Raw genomic sequence first — 15,903 nt, forward strand, 5'->3', positions numbered from 1 at the left:
TGAGTGAACAGATAGCAAAGTGAGCTCTACTCTGAATAAAACCAACAACGAGAAGGTTTAGGAGCACATTGGCCTGAGATTACAGTGCTGTGGTCTATATCATGCTTTACCCCTTTTTCTATCCATATACTTATCTTTAAAATAATGGATAATGCATGGGCACAGTGGTGCATGCCTGTAATACCAGTGACTCAGGAGGCCGAGGCAGGGGTATCCAGGTTTGAGGCCACCCTCAGCAATTTAGTGAGACCTTCTCTGGGAAAAAAAAAGGAAAAAAAAGGACTAGGGATGTGGCTCAGCAATAATGCATTTGAATTCAATCCCCAGTACCACCAACCCTGCCACCCCCAAAAACAGGAGACATGGGAAACAGGTGTGTGCACCTGTAACCCCAGCCACTTTGGAAGGCTGAGCAACATAGGGACACCCTGGTTAAAAACTGCATTTACTGGGGCTCAGTGGAAGAGCGCTTGCCTGGCACATGTGAGGCACTGGGTTCTTTCAATACTCAGCACCACATAAAAATAAATAACGTCTCCATATACAAACTAAAAAAAATTTTAAAGCATTTACTAACTGGTGATGTAGCTCTGGTGGAATGCTTCCATAGCATGCATGAAGTCCTAGGTTTGACTTCAGCACTGTGCCCCCCCCCAAAAAAAAGATTTTTAATTGAGGATATTGGATGCAAATGTATGTAGCCCAGTGGTCCAGGGCATGCATGAGGCCCTGGCTTTGAGTAGTGTGTGTACTATCTCAGAGTGGTTGTGCAGATTAGTTAATACATTTAAAGTGCTTTAAAAATTTGCCACAGTAAGCATTCAGTACAGTTGTTATCTCTTGCTGTAATCTGTGGTATGCATCTTGACATCTGCTACATTGTGGGGAAGGCAGTTCCAGGACTGTTGGAGATGTAGGGCCACTTGGGAGCAAAATCCCCAAGTGGCCCTTGCCGTTATTTCAAATTTTAATCATTTAATCATTTAGTTCTCCCTGGCTATAAAGCCAAGGTATCGGGTAGGGGGGGACACTTGACCTTTCCGGGACTCTATCGTCTCCATCAGTCATAGACTGTTGGGAAGGGTGCTGGAGTCACCTCAAGCGCTCTTATAGCCTCATTTTGGCTTTCCCAGGGTCAGGAGCAGGGAAAGAAGACTGAACAAGAGGCTATGTATGTATGTGTCCTCTGGTCTAGAGAAATTCTCCGTTGGGCTTAAGTTTTCCTGACGCAAGGGGGTAAAGCTCACCGTGGAAACAGGACCCTCCCGCGCCCACCCGCACCGCGGAACGTACAGTTTCCGGGAGCCGCGGAGGGGGCGGGACAGGAAGGGCGGGGCGACCAGGCCTCGGCCGACCTCCGGCAGGATGTGGCCGGGAGCTGAGGACTGGAGGGCGGAGTCCTGGCCCGAGGCCGGCCCGCTTGGGGGTGGGTCGAAGTGTGGCACCGACGCCCGCAGCTTGGCCGCGGCTACCGCCGCAATAACGGAAGAGTGGCAGAGCCTTGGCGACGCGGGACTAAGCTCAGAGATTCTAGTGCCCTGTTCGCCGAGCAAGGTGGGCGGGAAGCTAGGGATTATGGCCAGAGCCGGCATGGAGCGGTGGCGCGGCCGGCTGGCCCTGGTGACCGGAGCCTCTGGGGGCATCGGCGCAGCGGTAGCCCGGGCCTTGGTCCAGCAGGGATTGAAGGTGGTGGGTTGTGCCCGCACCGTGGGCAACATTGAGGTAAGGCCTGCCAGAGAGCGGAGACTCTGGAGGACATCGTTTCCACGGGGTAGGACTCCGGGTTGGTGAGGAGGAGTAGCCGGAGCCTGGTATGACCCTATCCTCACTTGCCTGAAATCCCGGGACCTTTTGCAACAGGCTTGGGAGCAGGAGTTGCCTGGTAGAATAGGTCTCTCAGATCCCTAATGGGAGGCTTCTACCTTCTAAGTCCGGTCTTTAAAGGAGCCAGTTACTCCTAACAACCCCCTGTTCCATTGTACCGAGTCTGAGCCACCCGTGGCATTCTCTTCTGCTATCCCCTCCTGGGCACCCTCCGGCCCAGAATATTGGCCTGAGGGAAGGGGAAGCCTGAGGTCAGGGGCTAGGTAGGCAGGCCGAAAAATAGCAAGCTTTATAACCTTAGTGGCTGGTTGGCTTCTGGTCTCCAGACCTCACCCTTCACACCAGGCAAAGTGCTGGCCAGAAGAACAGGGGCTGGAGATTTTGAAAGTTTGATCTAGGACTGAGGAGGATTAGGGTGGGGTCTCTTCTAAGAAAGCTCTACCTCCCCCAAGTCTGAAGGTTAACCCATGCCCCACAGGCAAGAGGGATGAATGCAATATTTACTGGTACACTTTTCTCCAGTTAAGTTCCCCAGGTGGGACTGAGTAGATGAAACAGGGTGTCAAACATGTAAACTTTGAGGGGATAAAACAATGTGGATCCAGCAAAACTTCTGGTTTTTCTCTTAACATGGGATTGGAAACCCCCAGAGTTATGAGTGACAAGGGCTCAGAAAGGAAATGAACTTGACTATTTTGGGGCAGGGAGGAAGGAGAGGAGAAATTTCCATTATAGGTTATCTGGATTTGCCCTGGCAAGACCACTCTCAAGGCGTGGACTAGTGCTTAGTTGTAGGACACTATCTCCACCATTGCTCAAAAGTCTCCAGGTAGAGAAAAGATCAGGAGGCCTTGGGTGGGGACAGAGGGAGAAGGTATACAGGAAGGAAGGTTCCCTCCCCTGCTGCTGATCAAAGGTACTTTTTATAACCTCCCAGATAATCCTAAGGTCACCTGGCTCCATCATTGCCCCACTCTGCCTCTCCCTTTCTTTTCTTAGAATAAGCTCAGGGCCCAGCCCTAGCTTTGGAACCTAGAGGATCAGATCAGGGATTGAACAGAATCCCCTAATTCTGAAGCCACTCTTGCTTTCTTATATACCCCAAGCTAGCCAGGAAAGGGGAACCCTGAATCCCAAGAGGATCCCCAGGTTGATCATGCACCTCCAAGAATGACTATCATGACTGGAGTATGCTCCTGCTGTGAGGGGTTTCAGTTTGGTTTTGAGAGTAGGTGAAGGAGGCGCAGTGAGAAGACAGCAATAGAGAAATCAGTTCTCAGCCCCTGAAAAAAGGGGGAAGTTGTGTGCTGGGGCAGGTTGGCATCCTTTGGTCCTCTGCTGAGCAGGAGCTAGAGGTTTTGAATGTTTGACCCAGGACTGAGGTTTGGGGTTGGTGTGGAAACTTTTCTAAAGAGGATCCCCAAATTCCAGGCTTTCTTACCCATAGTCTGCTTTTATTGATTGGTTAATTCATGGATATCAGAGCAGACTTTGGGTTCTGGCTTTCTTCAAAGAGAAACTCTATTTCCTGAGGTGGTTCTGAGCAGTAAAATCAGGCAGAGAGGGTGTTTGAGTCCCAGAAGACTCACAGAAAGAGCAGAAATGAATTTCTCCAGTCACTTGATTCAACCCTTTATTCCTAGTTTGGTTTGGGAGGAGGAAGGGGCTCCAGGCTAAGACAGCTGGCCAAGCTGGCCTTCCTCTAGGTACCCACTACCCCCACCACATGTCACCTTCACAAATCTCAAATGCCTTCTAGGCCATGAAGCCTGTTTTCTTCTTTCTTCTGAATACCAGCTTCCTCACAGCTGTCTTTCACTGGCTTTGCTTTCTCAGGTATTTCCTCTGGAGTTGCGTAGAGGGTGCCCTGTGTCACCTGCCACCTACCACCTGCCACCTACTTGCCTCATAATCTCCAGGGAAACTTGGGGGTAGAGGGAGGTGTACTAGGGGTTAGAGGAATAAACAATCTGTCCTGACATCCTGACCCCTTCTGGAGGTAGAGGGAAAGAGGAGGTGGGCAGCTGGGCTTCAATGGAAGGTGTAGGTGTGAGAACACACCTTTGAATTTTGCCAAACTGACTGCAAGGGAGGGTAATGGTTCGGAGGTGAGCCTTTCTGGGAGGGATCGATTGATATCAGTGGGGAGGAGAGAACTGACACCTTGGAGTAGCCAGCTCAGTGACTTGTGGAAGAAGCATGAAGTAGGGCAAAAGGTGCATCCTACTTTCGGGCAGAGGAGGTATTCTTGTGAAGAGGCTGAAAAGAGGACTCCCCACCCCATTCCTAGGATCCCTGCCTTGCTTCTTCCTCCTTAGAATTGAAAACTTGAGTTTATACGTGAGGTTCCTTCTTCTGATGATCCACTCAACTTTCCCCCTCCCTCACTCAGGGAGTGCCCTCACCCCCTGGACTTTGACCAAGGAGGACAAGCTTTGGGGGATGGGCAGCCCATCTATGTGGCCAAAAGGTGGCTGCCAAAGGACAGAGTCCTATGAGTGGTGACAAGGAGGGAGGTACAACTCCAGGTGGGGAGGTATGGGAATGTGCAGCTCACCCCAGTGAGACCCCTGTTGGGTTTCATAGGAGCTGGCTGCTGAATGTAAGAGTGCAGGCTACCCCGGGACTTTGATCCCCTACAGATGTGACCTGTCAAATGAGGAGGACATCCTCTCCATGTTCTCAGCTGTGCGCTCTCAGCATGGTGGTGTGGACATCTGCATCAACAATGCTGGCCTGGCCCGGCCTGACACCCTGCTCTCAGGCAGCACCAGCGGTTGGAAGAACATGTTCAACGTAAGGGGTCCAGGCCTGGGGTCTGGGTAGGGAGGAGAGCCAGAGCCAGGGGCCTATGAGCTGGAGGGCTGTTGGGGATAGGATATCTATGTAGTAAGAGTGATGTTATGGGATGACATTAGAATATGACAGTGTTTGGAGAAGTTGAAAGCAATGTCTAAACAGGATGCTTCTTTCCCCCACAATCCTTTCCACGTCTGGTATCAATAGGTTTAGTATCTAATAGATGCTTGGATCTGGAAATGAAGGAATGAACAATAAAAATGAAGCCCTGTTCTCAGAGTCTTCCGGGAGATCATGGTCATGGCTCTTACCTGCAGCAAGTGGGTCTCTAAACCTTGACCTCAACTTGCCCATCTGTTAAAGAAGGGACTTACTAAGTCCCAAAGGTCCCTTTCAACTTGAAGATTGCCTAAGTTTACTAGGATCATCCTAGAAAGCATCTTCTCTCCCCAGCCCCAAAACCCAAAGACCTGGGAGATTTCCTCACATGGTCCCTGGGAATCCATTTTTCCTTCTCCATCTAAACCACAACCCCACACTTATAGGAAGGGCAGAAACAAGGCTGCTTTTCCTGCTTCCAGCTCCTGCTGTTGCCCTAAGCACCGAGGTGGGTCCACACTAAAGGTGGTCTGTCCTGATTTTTGACTCAGATACCCGATAAAGAAATCTGTCAGCTGTTCCCTTTCTGTGCAAGAGGGGAGGTGTGAGGAATTTTTGAAAACTCTGCTTGTCCTGGGGGTGAAGCTAAAGGGTGGAGTCAGGCAGGTGCTCTACAGCAGACACTGCTTTAGACCTCTGCTCCATGAAAGTGGGGACTTGGGGTCACCTCTGCCATAGAGAGCAGGAGTGGCAGTGACCCCACCCTCTGAAGAGTCTGCACCTGGGCTCTGGGATGGGACCCAGGTTAAAGACAGGTATAAAAGGCGGGCCTCTCCTTGACACTCATGGTCTCAAGGGAGGAAGATGGCTGTGGATGGCAGGAAAGGCTGGGGTGCCTTCTGGAGAAAGAGATTTTAAAGACATTTTAGGAAGGTTTTCAGTTGGTTGGGGAAGGAGCAGGGACAGGGACACTGTCCCTAAGAAGGTTGGCTATTTAGGGGAAGAAAAGGAAATGATTATTAAGGCAGGGTCTTTCTCGTACAGCAGGGATAGCCAAAATGGTCTCCCAGGTCTGGATGGGTTTGAGGGATTTACATTTGCGGATTTACATAGCTCCAAGAGGAGCTACCTCTGCCATCGTCTGGTGGGGGGCAGCTTTTAGTGGAGGGGAACCTATGGAGAAGACAGGGTGCCCTTGGCCTGCCACTGGCCTCTGGTTCAGTCACCTGCTTTGTCAGGCCCAATCTGGAGATACCCCACTGCCCTCCCTGGCCTACAGGTAAACGTGCTGGCTCTCAGCATCTGCACACGGGAAGCCTACCAGTCCATGAAGGAGCGGAATGTGGATGACGGGCACATCATTAACATCAACAGGTGAGGGCTGGTGGCCTACATGGAAAACTCAAGTCATCACTTGCCCTCCAGGGTGGGTGATCTGCTGCTGCTCACTTGACTTCTTTGGACTTCAGTTTCCTTGGTGGGAAAATATCCAGAAGGTACAATTCCAATGAGAGAAACTGCTAGTCCCTGCTTGGCCAGAATGGGCAGTCTAGCTCCTTCCCTCTGCAGCCAAACCCCGGAACTCTCCTGGGACTGCACACATCCTGTCTTCAGGTCCTAGGATGAATATCCTATACAGGTGGCAGGTGGCACAGAGAAAAACTACATAGGCTCAACCTTTGGGGAAACCCCATGGTGACATGGCCTATTCCTGCTTCTGGAGATATTCCAGGATTCATCCAGGCATGGTGGCACACACCTGTAATCCCAGAGGCTCCGGAGGCTGAGGCCAGAGGATTGCAAGTTCAAAGCCAGCCTCAGCAACGGCGAGATGCTAAACAACTCAGTGAGACCTTGTCTCTAAATAAAATACAAAAGAGGGCTGGGGATATGGCTCAGTGGTCAAGTGCCCTGGGTTCAATCCCTAGCACCCCCTGCCAAAAAAAAAAGTTAGATTCAGTGGGCTATAGGGGTGACCACAGAATTCCACTTTAGATGTTTCCCCATTGGCCTCTGGGTATGGGGTTGACCAGGATGGCAGAGGGCATTCACTGCCTGTTTCTGTGGAGTTTCACTCCTCTTTCTCCTTCCCTCTTTCCACCCAGCATGTCTGGTCACCGAGTCCCACCCAACTCTGCGACCCATTTCTATAGTGCAACCAAATACACCGTCACTGCGCTGACTGAGGGATTGAGGCAAGAGCTTCGGGAGGCCCAGACCCACATTCGCGCCACGGTGAGGCTGTGGCCTAGGCTTGGTGGGGATGAGGTGGGCAGAGGCCCTCCTGTCACATGCTGCCCAGAAGCTCATGGTCAGGGTGGGTGTTTTGAGTCTGTGGAAGTGGACTGGGTACAGAACCCCTGGGCTCTGTTGCTCCTTGCATGGCCTTGCTCAGCTCTTGAGATTCCTCATTTCACCAGTGACCAGATTTAGACTGAAGACGTAGAGGGCTGATTTGAGGAGAACATGGTTGAGTGAAACTAGGGGAAAGCCAGGGATTGTGGGAAACCAGGTACACAATGGCTGGATGCCACAACTCTAGGCTCTTTCCTTGAAGGCTACATTATCTTGGGCAAGTCACTGGATCTCTCTAAGCTTCAGTCTTATTTGTAAAATGTGGAGTTTCACTCCTCTTTCTCCTTCCCTCTTTCCCCCTAATGTTTAGGAGCCTTTAAGAAATGCCATTTTGTCAGTTATTTAGCTGAGATATAGGAAGGGCTCTGTTCATGGTAGGGAACATGTGATCTTTGACGGTGGCACTTTTGGAGGGAGTGTGTGTTTGCTGGACACTGGGCTGCCATCACCATGGCAGTTGGGGCCCTGTGACCTCCATCCTTTCCTCCCAACCTCCCCAAGGCCTTGAAAAGCTCACCCCCTGATTAGGCCCTTCTGTTGGCCCAGTGCATTTCTCCAGGTGTGGTGGAGACCCAGTTTGCCTTCAGACTCCATGACAAGGACCCTGAAAAAGCAGCTGCTACCTATGAAGTCATGAAGGTGGGCTTCCCTCTGGGCCTGGTAAAGGCACCCAATCCCTAAGTTAAGACAGGGAACCCTGGCCTCAGTCTCCACCCTTCGGTCCAGTTTGTCACCCCCTCCTGGAGGGTTGGGGTGGGAACGTGGACGCTGGAGAGGACCTCAGTGGTGGGAAAGAACTTGGGTCCGTTCTCTCCTTGTCTCAACCTTTCCCCTGGTACTCTCAGTGTCTCAAACCTGAGGATGTGGCTGAGGCTGTCATCTATGTCCTCAGCAGCCCCCCACATGTCCAGGTGAGTTTGGCTTTGACTGTCCACCCCCTGGAAGAGCCCAACCATCCCCACAGGAGGGGAGCAGGGAGGCTTTAAGGGGTGGGGAGTGTCCTGGCTGCCTCAAGCCTTGTGCCTTCCACAGATTGGAGACATCCAGATGAGGCCCACAGAGCAGGTGGTCTAGTGTCCTGTGGGAGCTCTTCCTTCCCTCCCTACTCCTGATGGCTTGGCTCCTGCCTCTGGATTTTAGGTGTTGATTTCTGAACCCCTGGACCCTACTTTCTGTCTCTACCCCAAGGGCTAGAAATTTTGTTTGAAGTTTTAATATCTTGTCAAATCATTTCCACTGCAAATGTGAAAAATGGGCTGGGGAGAGGAGGTGGGGGCCCTCATTGCTTTTCCTGTTACACGCTATGAGTTTCCTCCTTGGTCTCCTTCACCTTTGCTCTCCTCAGGCTTCCCTTTGAACTGGCAAAGGGGATATGGCCAAAAGGGGGGCTCCCCCATCTTCTTGCATCCCAACCTCTGTCCTTCAAGGTTGGAGTGGCAGAGAGAGGCCCTCACCTTACATTTGAATGGTTACCCAGGGCTCCAGCTTTCCTTCTCTCCCTGCCCCACTGCTTCCCCTTCCCCGTCCCTTCCCCTTTCCAGCTCTCCAGCCCAATCTAGGTTTCTGTGCTTCGAGTGGGACCATCCCTCTACTCTGACTATAGGAGCAGAATCCCAGGGCCTGGCTCCCAGTAGATTTCACTGTGATAATTAAAAAAGAAAAATCACAACCAACTTGAGCTTCAGGAATGTCTTTCAATTCTTCTTCCTTCTCTGTGATCCAAATGGTTTGTGTCTCAGAATTTCTTTCACATGGGTGGATGTGGGGCATCACTTCTGGACTGTGGATTACCTTAGGGAGCAGGAGAAGTTTGGGTTGGGTTTTAAAAATGGAGAGGAGTTTGCTAAAGACAAAGAGAAGACAAACAGGGTGTGCAGTGCTGTGTGAATAACACGCTAAAAACTAAGAACAGGACGGATGTAGTGGGATCTCAGCAAGTCCAGAGGCTGAGGCAGGAGATGGCAAATTGGTGGCCAGCCTCAGCAATTTTGCAAGACCCTGAGCAATTCAATGAGACCCCTGTCTCAAAAAATAAAAGGGGCTGAGGATGTGGCTCAGTGGTAAAGCTCCCCTGGGTTCAATCCCTGGTATCAAAAAACAGTGTAGGAGCAAGATGGGACTGAATGAATATATGGAAAGTTGAGGCAGGAGGAGATGAGTTTGAGGCAACAAGGCAAGACTAAAATAAATGAGAAGGGAAAAAAAGGCCCTGTGTGTGTGTGTGTGTGTGTGTGTGTGTGTGAGAGAGAGAGAGAGAGAGAGAGAGAGAGAGAGAAGAGGTGTGTCCTGGATCACTAGGGATCTGAACTTTGAGCAAAGGAGTCCAGCTATTACCTGTAGGTCAAGAGCATCAGTTGGGCTAGTCATCAGGGACATGAGAGGCCGAGATATGACTAGGGAAGAGAATAAGCGGCCAAGGTTTGGGAAGTAAGGTTGGGGTCCTATTAATTGGTGATGAGGTCTGACAAGGAGAAGCCTCTGGGAAAAGTCCCCAAATGGGACGCGCCTGGATGTGGGGAGAGAGGCATCAAGACTGACTTGGTTGAACAGGAGGAAGGCCAACCCGTTCCATGAATTCTTATTTGCTGGTGTGTGGCCTCCCGCGCCGGCCTCCCGCGCTCTTGGGACTTATGGGGGGACAGCAGCAAAGCCGGCTCAGCCTCACTGCGGGTCCGCCAGCCCTCCGCTGTGGGTGGCGCTCTCGGCTCATCCAGCCCTGCAGAGAGCGCTGTGGGCACGTCCTGGCGATCCGGCATGCGCAATGCGTCGCGGGGCAGGGGGTGGGGCTACCGGAACCCGGAAGCGGAGGACCCACGTGGAAACCGCGGGGGGGGGCGGGCACTGTGTGGTTCAGCTCAGGGACTCCTCGAGCTGGTAGTGAGGTCTGTTCGTCCCTGAGAGCAGCCATTGGGTCCTTTTCACCTGCACGTGGCGGTGACTCCTCGCCAGGACGCAGCTGGGGGCTTCCCGGTACGGCCCGCACAATGGGGCTGCTCTCGACCCTCACGGTCGCTACCGGTTACTGCTCTGGACGTCTGGTGGCCCGTCATTTCTCCCGTGGGGTGCGGCCTGGCGGGGAGGAGCTAAGCCGCCTGAGGCTGGATGACTTGGCGCCGACCCCGCGGCTAGAGCTGCTGTTTGGCTTGTCCCCGTGTCTCCTGGCTCTGCGAGCCGCCCGCCGCCGAGTGGCCCGGCTCCTGCTCCAAGCCGGCAGGGCTGGACTACAGGGAGAGCGGGCCGAGCTGCTCCGGGAAGCGGAGGCGCGGGACATCCCAGTTCTGCGGCCCAGGCGGCAGAAACTGGACGCCCTGTGCCGCCACCAGGTGCATCAGGGCGTCTGCATGGAGGTGAGCCCGCTGCGGCCCCGGCCTTGCAGAGAAGCCGAGGAAGTAAGCCCAGGCGACGACCACCAGCAACTGTGCCTCGTCCTTGAGGGGCTCCAGGATCCCCGGAATCTTGGTGCTGTCCTGCGCTCCGCTCACTTCCTCGGAGTGGACAAAGTCATTATTAGCCAGAGAAACAGGCACGGGCACTCCTTATTCCCCATGTACCCAACTTGGAGGTGCAGTCGAGTTCCTAAGCACCTTGGCCTTTGGGTGGTTCCTTCCCTTTGCCAGAACTTGCACCCCTAGCCCTTGGGAGCCCGGGAATGGGTGGGGCACCAGGTTTGAAATTGACCAACCTAATGCTGGGGCTGGGAATCTTTACAGCTGCCCGCTCACTCCAGTAGTCAGCAAGGCCAGTGCGGGGGCTATGGAGGTGATGGATGTGTTCTCTACTGACGACCTGGCAGGTTTTTTACAGGTAAATGGAGAGGGGGAAGAAAGGGGAAAGAAAGAAATGAGCTTAGCTCAGCCAGCGTTTTTAAGCAGTGAATGGTGGAAGGAGAGAGAAGGGTGCGTGTGTGCATTGATTCCTATGGCCTTCTAAATCCCATTGGGAAGGGAAGGGTCCTGGAGTTTTCAAAACCACAAAAAGAAAATTCTGAAGTTAGGGGCTTTCTGGCATCATTCCCTTTGCTGCACTCCTGGGTTAGGGATGTGGCCCAGTGGTCGAGCACTTGCTTAGCAAGCACAAGGCCCCGGGTTCAATCTCCAGCACGCTTCCCCAGAAGTCCTCTTTCCCGCTTTAAGTGTACTTCAGTGTCTCATTGCTATTTAGGTCTTAAGCGATGCTTGTTGTTTAGCCCTGGGGAGCTGGGGAACAGGAGATTTTTGATCCTTGAGTAGGGGCACAGCTTGAAAGAATCATTGAACAAGGGGACCTGTATGCTTTTAATTTCTAGGAAGGGGTAAACTTGAGGGAGGAACTTCTGTGTTCCCTCTATCCGTCCGTTTTCAGTTGTTCCCCCCTGCTGGCCACAAGAGGGCAGTATTGCACTGCATTTGGCAGCCCCTCTGACGGTCGTCCTGTGAGAAATTCCCTCTTGAAACAAAGTTGCACAATAAAAACACAATGCCAGCCACGTAGTAACTTCAGATTTTCTACTAGCCACGTTGAAAAGTGAAACAGGTGAAATTAATTTCAGTAACTTGCCCTATTATATCCAAAATATTATCATATTAAATATCATTAATATTTTACATCTCATTTAACACTTTTCACATACAGCACAAATCTACCTGGAGTAGTCACATTTCCATTGCCTAGTAGTCACATGTGGCTCGTGGCTACTACATTGAACAGCACATCCCCAGAAGTGTTTTCTGACTATTCCTTCTTATAGGGAGCCCCCTTCAGAGGAACTCTGGCCAAGCCTAGTAGGAGATGAAGTTTCCCTTCCTCACTCCCCGCCTCTTAACAAGTAGCTCCTGAAAAAACACAAACACTCTGATTCCCTAAGCTCCATTCAGGACATCTGCCTCCTCCCACCAGCAGCCTGGCCCATAGGGCTGTCTTGCCTTCTGTCACCATGGAAGAACTGGAGGTGCCTCAAGCAAAGGCAGTGCTGGGCCCCGGGCCTTCCTGCCCACTTAAAGACACTGCTCCAGCACGTTCTTTTTTCTCCATTTTCTCACTTTCATTCTCGTCACATTCACAGATGTTCTCATTCTCTCCTGACCTCAATCCCATGCTGAATTGAAGCCTTTGGCAAGGTCACCGGTATCCTCCATGTTGCTATAGTCAAGGGTCTGTTTCAGTCCTTATCTGACATGAGCCATCTGCAACATCTGGCACAGATGACCATTCTTTCCTCCGTGTGATGTTCCTTCCCTTATTCACCTTGGCTTTTAAAATGTTCAGTGGTGCTGAGGACTGAACCTAGCGCTTTACCATGTGAGGCAGGTGCTGTACCATTGAGCTAGCTGTACCACCAAACCCACTCTCTATTTCATTTTCCTCCTGCTCTGTGTTCTTTGTTTCTTTTTAATTTGTTATTAGTTGTCAATGGATCTTTATAATTTATTTACTTATGTATTTATATGTGGTACTGAGAATCAAACCCAGTGCCTCACACATGCCAGGTAAGTGCTTTACCATTGAGCTACAACCCCAGCCCCATCACTGTGTTCTTTCTTTCTTTCTTTCTTTTTTTTTTTTTTTTTTTGTACTGGGGGTTGAACCCAGGGGTGATTACCCACTGAGCCACATCCCCAGCCCTTTTTTTATATTTTATTAAAGACAGGGTCTCACTGAGTTGCTTAGGGCCTCTCTAAGTTACTGAGGCTGGCTTTGACCTTTCGGTCCTTCTTCCTCAGCCTCCCCAGCTGCTGAGATTACAGGTGTGCACCACTGCATTTGGCTGCTGTGCTCTTTCTTGAAGTTGACTTTGGTGATTCCTTCTCAACTCCCTCATGCCCAAACATTAAATTTTCCCAGATTTCAGTCCTTGGATCTCTTTTCTGAATATTCACTTTTTTGATCTCATCTTGTCTCATGGCTTTAAATACCATCTATATTCACATACCTCCTAGATGTGTACCCTAGCCCAGCTCTCACCCCTGAATTCCAGATTCACTCATCTACCTGTCTCTGAAGCTCTTTTTTATTCCTAGTGGGCATTTCAAACAACATGTTCAAAGCTGAGCATCTTTCCTTCTGAAGCTTACCCAGTCCAACTGTGGCAACTCCATCCCTTTGGCTAGAGACCATGGTGCCATCCTTGACTTCCTGCTTTCATACCATGCCCCCATTCCACCTGTGACCAAATCCTTTTGGCTTTATCTTGGAGTTATTGCCAGTGAGAGTTTCACTGCTCAAACTCTCCATTGCTACCATAGTCCAGGCCACGATTGTCTCTCTCTCTTTTTTGTACCAGGGATTGTACTCGGGCACTCAGCCATTGAGCCACATCCCCAATTCCATTTTGTATGTTATTTAGAGACAAGGTCTCACTGAGTTGCTTAGCGCCTCACTATAGCTGAGTCTGGCTTTGAACTCGTGATCCTCCTGCCTCAGCCTCCCAAGCCTCCACCACTGCCAGCTGCACCATTGTCTCTTGACTCGTTGCAGAAGCCTCACTGGTCTTCCGTCTGTTCTGACTCTCAGCATGGCAGGCAGAGTGATTCTGTTGAAATGTAAATCAGACCATATTACTTTTCTATCCAAATCTTTCAAAGCCTTTACATCTCAGAGTAAAACCCAAGTCCTTTCAGTGGCTTTCAAGGTCTTCCCTTATGTGACCCTTGTTCTGTGGCCTCCTTACTGTTCCTCACATGTGCAGGTAAGCAAGGCCTCTGGGCCTTTGCATTTGTAGAATGCTCGGAGCATTCTTCCCCCAGATGTCCATGTGGCGCCCCTCATCCTCTCCAGGTCTACACTCACGTGTCATTTCAACAAGGCTTTCCACAGGCCGGGATTCTGTTCTGTTTCTTTTGTTCACAGCCTCATTCTCGGTGCCTACAATAGCCTGAACAGATCAAGGTGTTTAATAACTTGACAGAAATGAATGCATCTTTAAGCAAAGGCACATGTGGTGAAGACTTGGCTCCATTTCCCCAGGGCTCTGATGAAGATTTGTGAGCTAAAACATAGTGTTTTCTCTTTCAGGCCAAAGCCCGGCAAGGCTGGCTTGTGGCAGGCACCGTGGGCTGCCCGGGGCCTGAGGTTTCCCAGTCCTCCCAAACCCCCATCATGAATTGCTTAGAGTTCCTCTGGGACCAGCCTACTCTCCTCGTGCTGGGTAGGTAGATGTCCCTGCTCTTCTTGCTTTGATGCATGTTTCCTGAGCACTTGGTGTCTAGCTGGGTTGCCTAACCCTCTGCCCTGTGCCCCGCAGGGAACGAGGGTTCTGGTCTGTCCCAGGAAGTGCAGGCCTCCTGTCGGCTCCTCCTTACCATTCTGCCAGGGCGCCAGCTGCCTCCTGGACTCGAGTCCTTGAATGTGTCCGTGGCTGCAGGTGAGTCAGCTTCTTCCCTTTCCTGATGGCCTCTAACCACACAAGTGCTGCTTTTCTCCCATCCCGTTTTCTGACTGAATTCTAAACAAGCTACCTGGTCCTTCTGTGTCAGTTGCTTCATGTGCAAAATGGGGAGAATACTTCCTTTAGGGATGAAGTGAGGGAGCGCCTGGCATGGGTCAAGGCTCCCTGTACATATTCCTTCCTCTCCTCAGTCTCTTTCCCTCGTCTGTCAGTGCAGGAATTCTTCTTCACTCCATTTGCAGCCAGAGGAAAGGTTTCCGTGCAGTGGAAAAGACAGAGAAGCCCCTCCAAGACCCACAAGGACCACCAGCTATGTCCAAAGGACTGTGAGTCACTCAGCACCCAGAATCGTCTTCCGAATCAGAAAAAGAGAGGCAAATGGGGGCTTAGGGGGCTGTCCACGAAGTGCACGTGATGGTGCTGGGACAGTTGCACACACATCCCCAGGTCTGGCCTGCTGGCCCCTGTTCCTTGATGTCAGTCATTAACTGTATGGCCAGGGACTCTGCAGTAAAGACTGGAGGAGTTCAATCTCCTATTTTGCTGTGGACCTGCAGTGAAGATGTAGTTTGGTGATTTCCAGGATGGGCTACGGCAGAAGTCGAGTGGAAGTTGAGGTTTCAGAGGGAATCAGGCAGCCCAGTCCAGGGGTCCGACTGCTCCTGACCAGGTGTTGCCTGTGGCGAATGCTGAGTGTGAGGATGTGGAGGGGGGCCGAGGTCTTCCTGTGGGATAGACAAAGTACAAATCAAGGACTGTCCCCGTGTGGGCCTTAAGTACATGTCTTTATCTTGTGGTGCCCAGGACCTTGGTCTGCAGCTACCTACCTCACAGGGTTGTTGTGAGGAGCAAATAAAACATCATCTGGTATCATCCATTAGGCACTCCATGAATGGGCTGATCTGTCTCAATTCGTCCATTAGGTGGCAGCCTTGCTCTTTGCTCCACAGTTCTGGAAAGCTTTTGCAGCCACCTGGAGAGACTCCCGGCTGCAGTCCCATTAGAATCAAAAAATTAGCAGTAACACCCCCTCCCCCATACACATACACACCACTCATAGAAGCAATGCCCCTGCCCTGAGTGTGGGGTGGTGGGGACGGATTGCTATTTATTGTGCAAGCCAGACGGATTTGGTGTGCCTTCACCAAGGCCCCACAAGTGGTGCAGAAGCCACAGCCTAAGTAATGCAGACCCCGCTTCTCAGCACCACATAAAAACAAACAACAACAGATAAATAATGGTTAAATTCTTTAAAAAGAAAGAAAGAAACAAGCCCAACACTGCTGCCAGAGTGCCCGTGCAGGGGTCTAGGCGCATCCTGATCATCAGGCTTTCTAAACTGTCCCCCCCCCCCATGGGTCTAACCTGCAGCCATGGCTAAGGGCCACCAGAGCAGTGCCTCTCAACCTTGGCACTACTGCCACTTGGGACCAGATAATTACTTCTTTGCTGTGAGAACTGTC

General features: G+C 51.3%; 2 protein-coding genes across 7 annotated transcripts; both read left to right on the top strand.

The window, feature by feature from the left end:
* The first annotated feature begins 1,339 nt into the window (after window positions 1-1,339).
* Window positions 1,340-8,750, top strand: Dhrs11 (dehydrogenase/reductase 11). 2 transcript variants are annotated; one of them, XM_005321525.5, is made up of 7 exons: window positions 1,341-1,722; window positions 4,411-4,620; window positions 6,002-6,096; window positions 6,828-6,957; window positions 7,624-7,716; window positions 7,923-7,988; window positions 8,110-8,750. In XM_005321525.5, exons 1-7 carry the CDS (start codon window positions 1,366-1,368, stop codon window positions 8,149-8,151), a joined length of 993 nt encoding a protein of 330 aa, XP_005321582.3. In that variant the 5' UTR covers window positions 1,341-1,365; the 3' UTR covers window positions 8,152-8,750. The 2 variants fall into 2 exon arrangements, with proteins under 2 accessions (XP_013212551.3, XP_005321582.3); XM_013357097.4 differs by lacking the exon at window positions 7,923-7,988 and having other exon boundaries at window positions 1,340-1,722.
* Window positions 8,751-9,889: 1,139 nt separating this feature from the next.
* Mrm1 (mitochondrial rRNA methyltransferase 1) lies at window positions 9,890-15,329 on the top strand. 5 transcript variants are annotated; one of them, XM_040269103.2, is made up of 5 exons: window positions 9,891-10,639; window positions 10,788-10,881; window positions 14,068-14,200; window positions 14,297-14,416; window positions 14,653-15,329. In XM_040269103.2, exons 1-5 carry the CDS (start codon window positions 10,062-10,064, stop codon window positions 14,853-14,855), a joined length of 1,128 nt encoding a protein of 375 aa, XP_040125037.1. In that variant the 5' UTR covers window positions 9,891-10,061; the 3' UTR covers window positions 14,856-15,329. The 5 variants fall into 5 exon arrangements, with proteins under 5 accessions (XP_040125040.1, XP_040125037.1, XP_040125039.1 ...); XM_040269105.2 differs by having other exon boundaries at window positions 9,892-10,639; window positions 14,658-15,329; XM_040269104.2 differs by having other exon boundaries at window positions 9,892-10,600.
* Window positions 15,330-15,903: the final 574 nt, after the last annotated feature.

This window comes from Ictidomys tridecemlineatus, chromosome 3, assembly GCF_052094955.1.
Source record: "Ictidomys tridecemlineatus isolate mIctTri1 chromosome 3, mIctTri1.hap1, whole genome shotgun sequence".
Lineage (NCBI taxonomy): Eukaryota > Metazoa > Chordata > Mammalia > Rodentia > Sciuridae > Ictidomys > Ictidomys tridecemlineatus.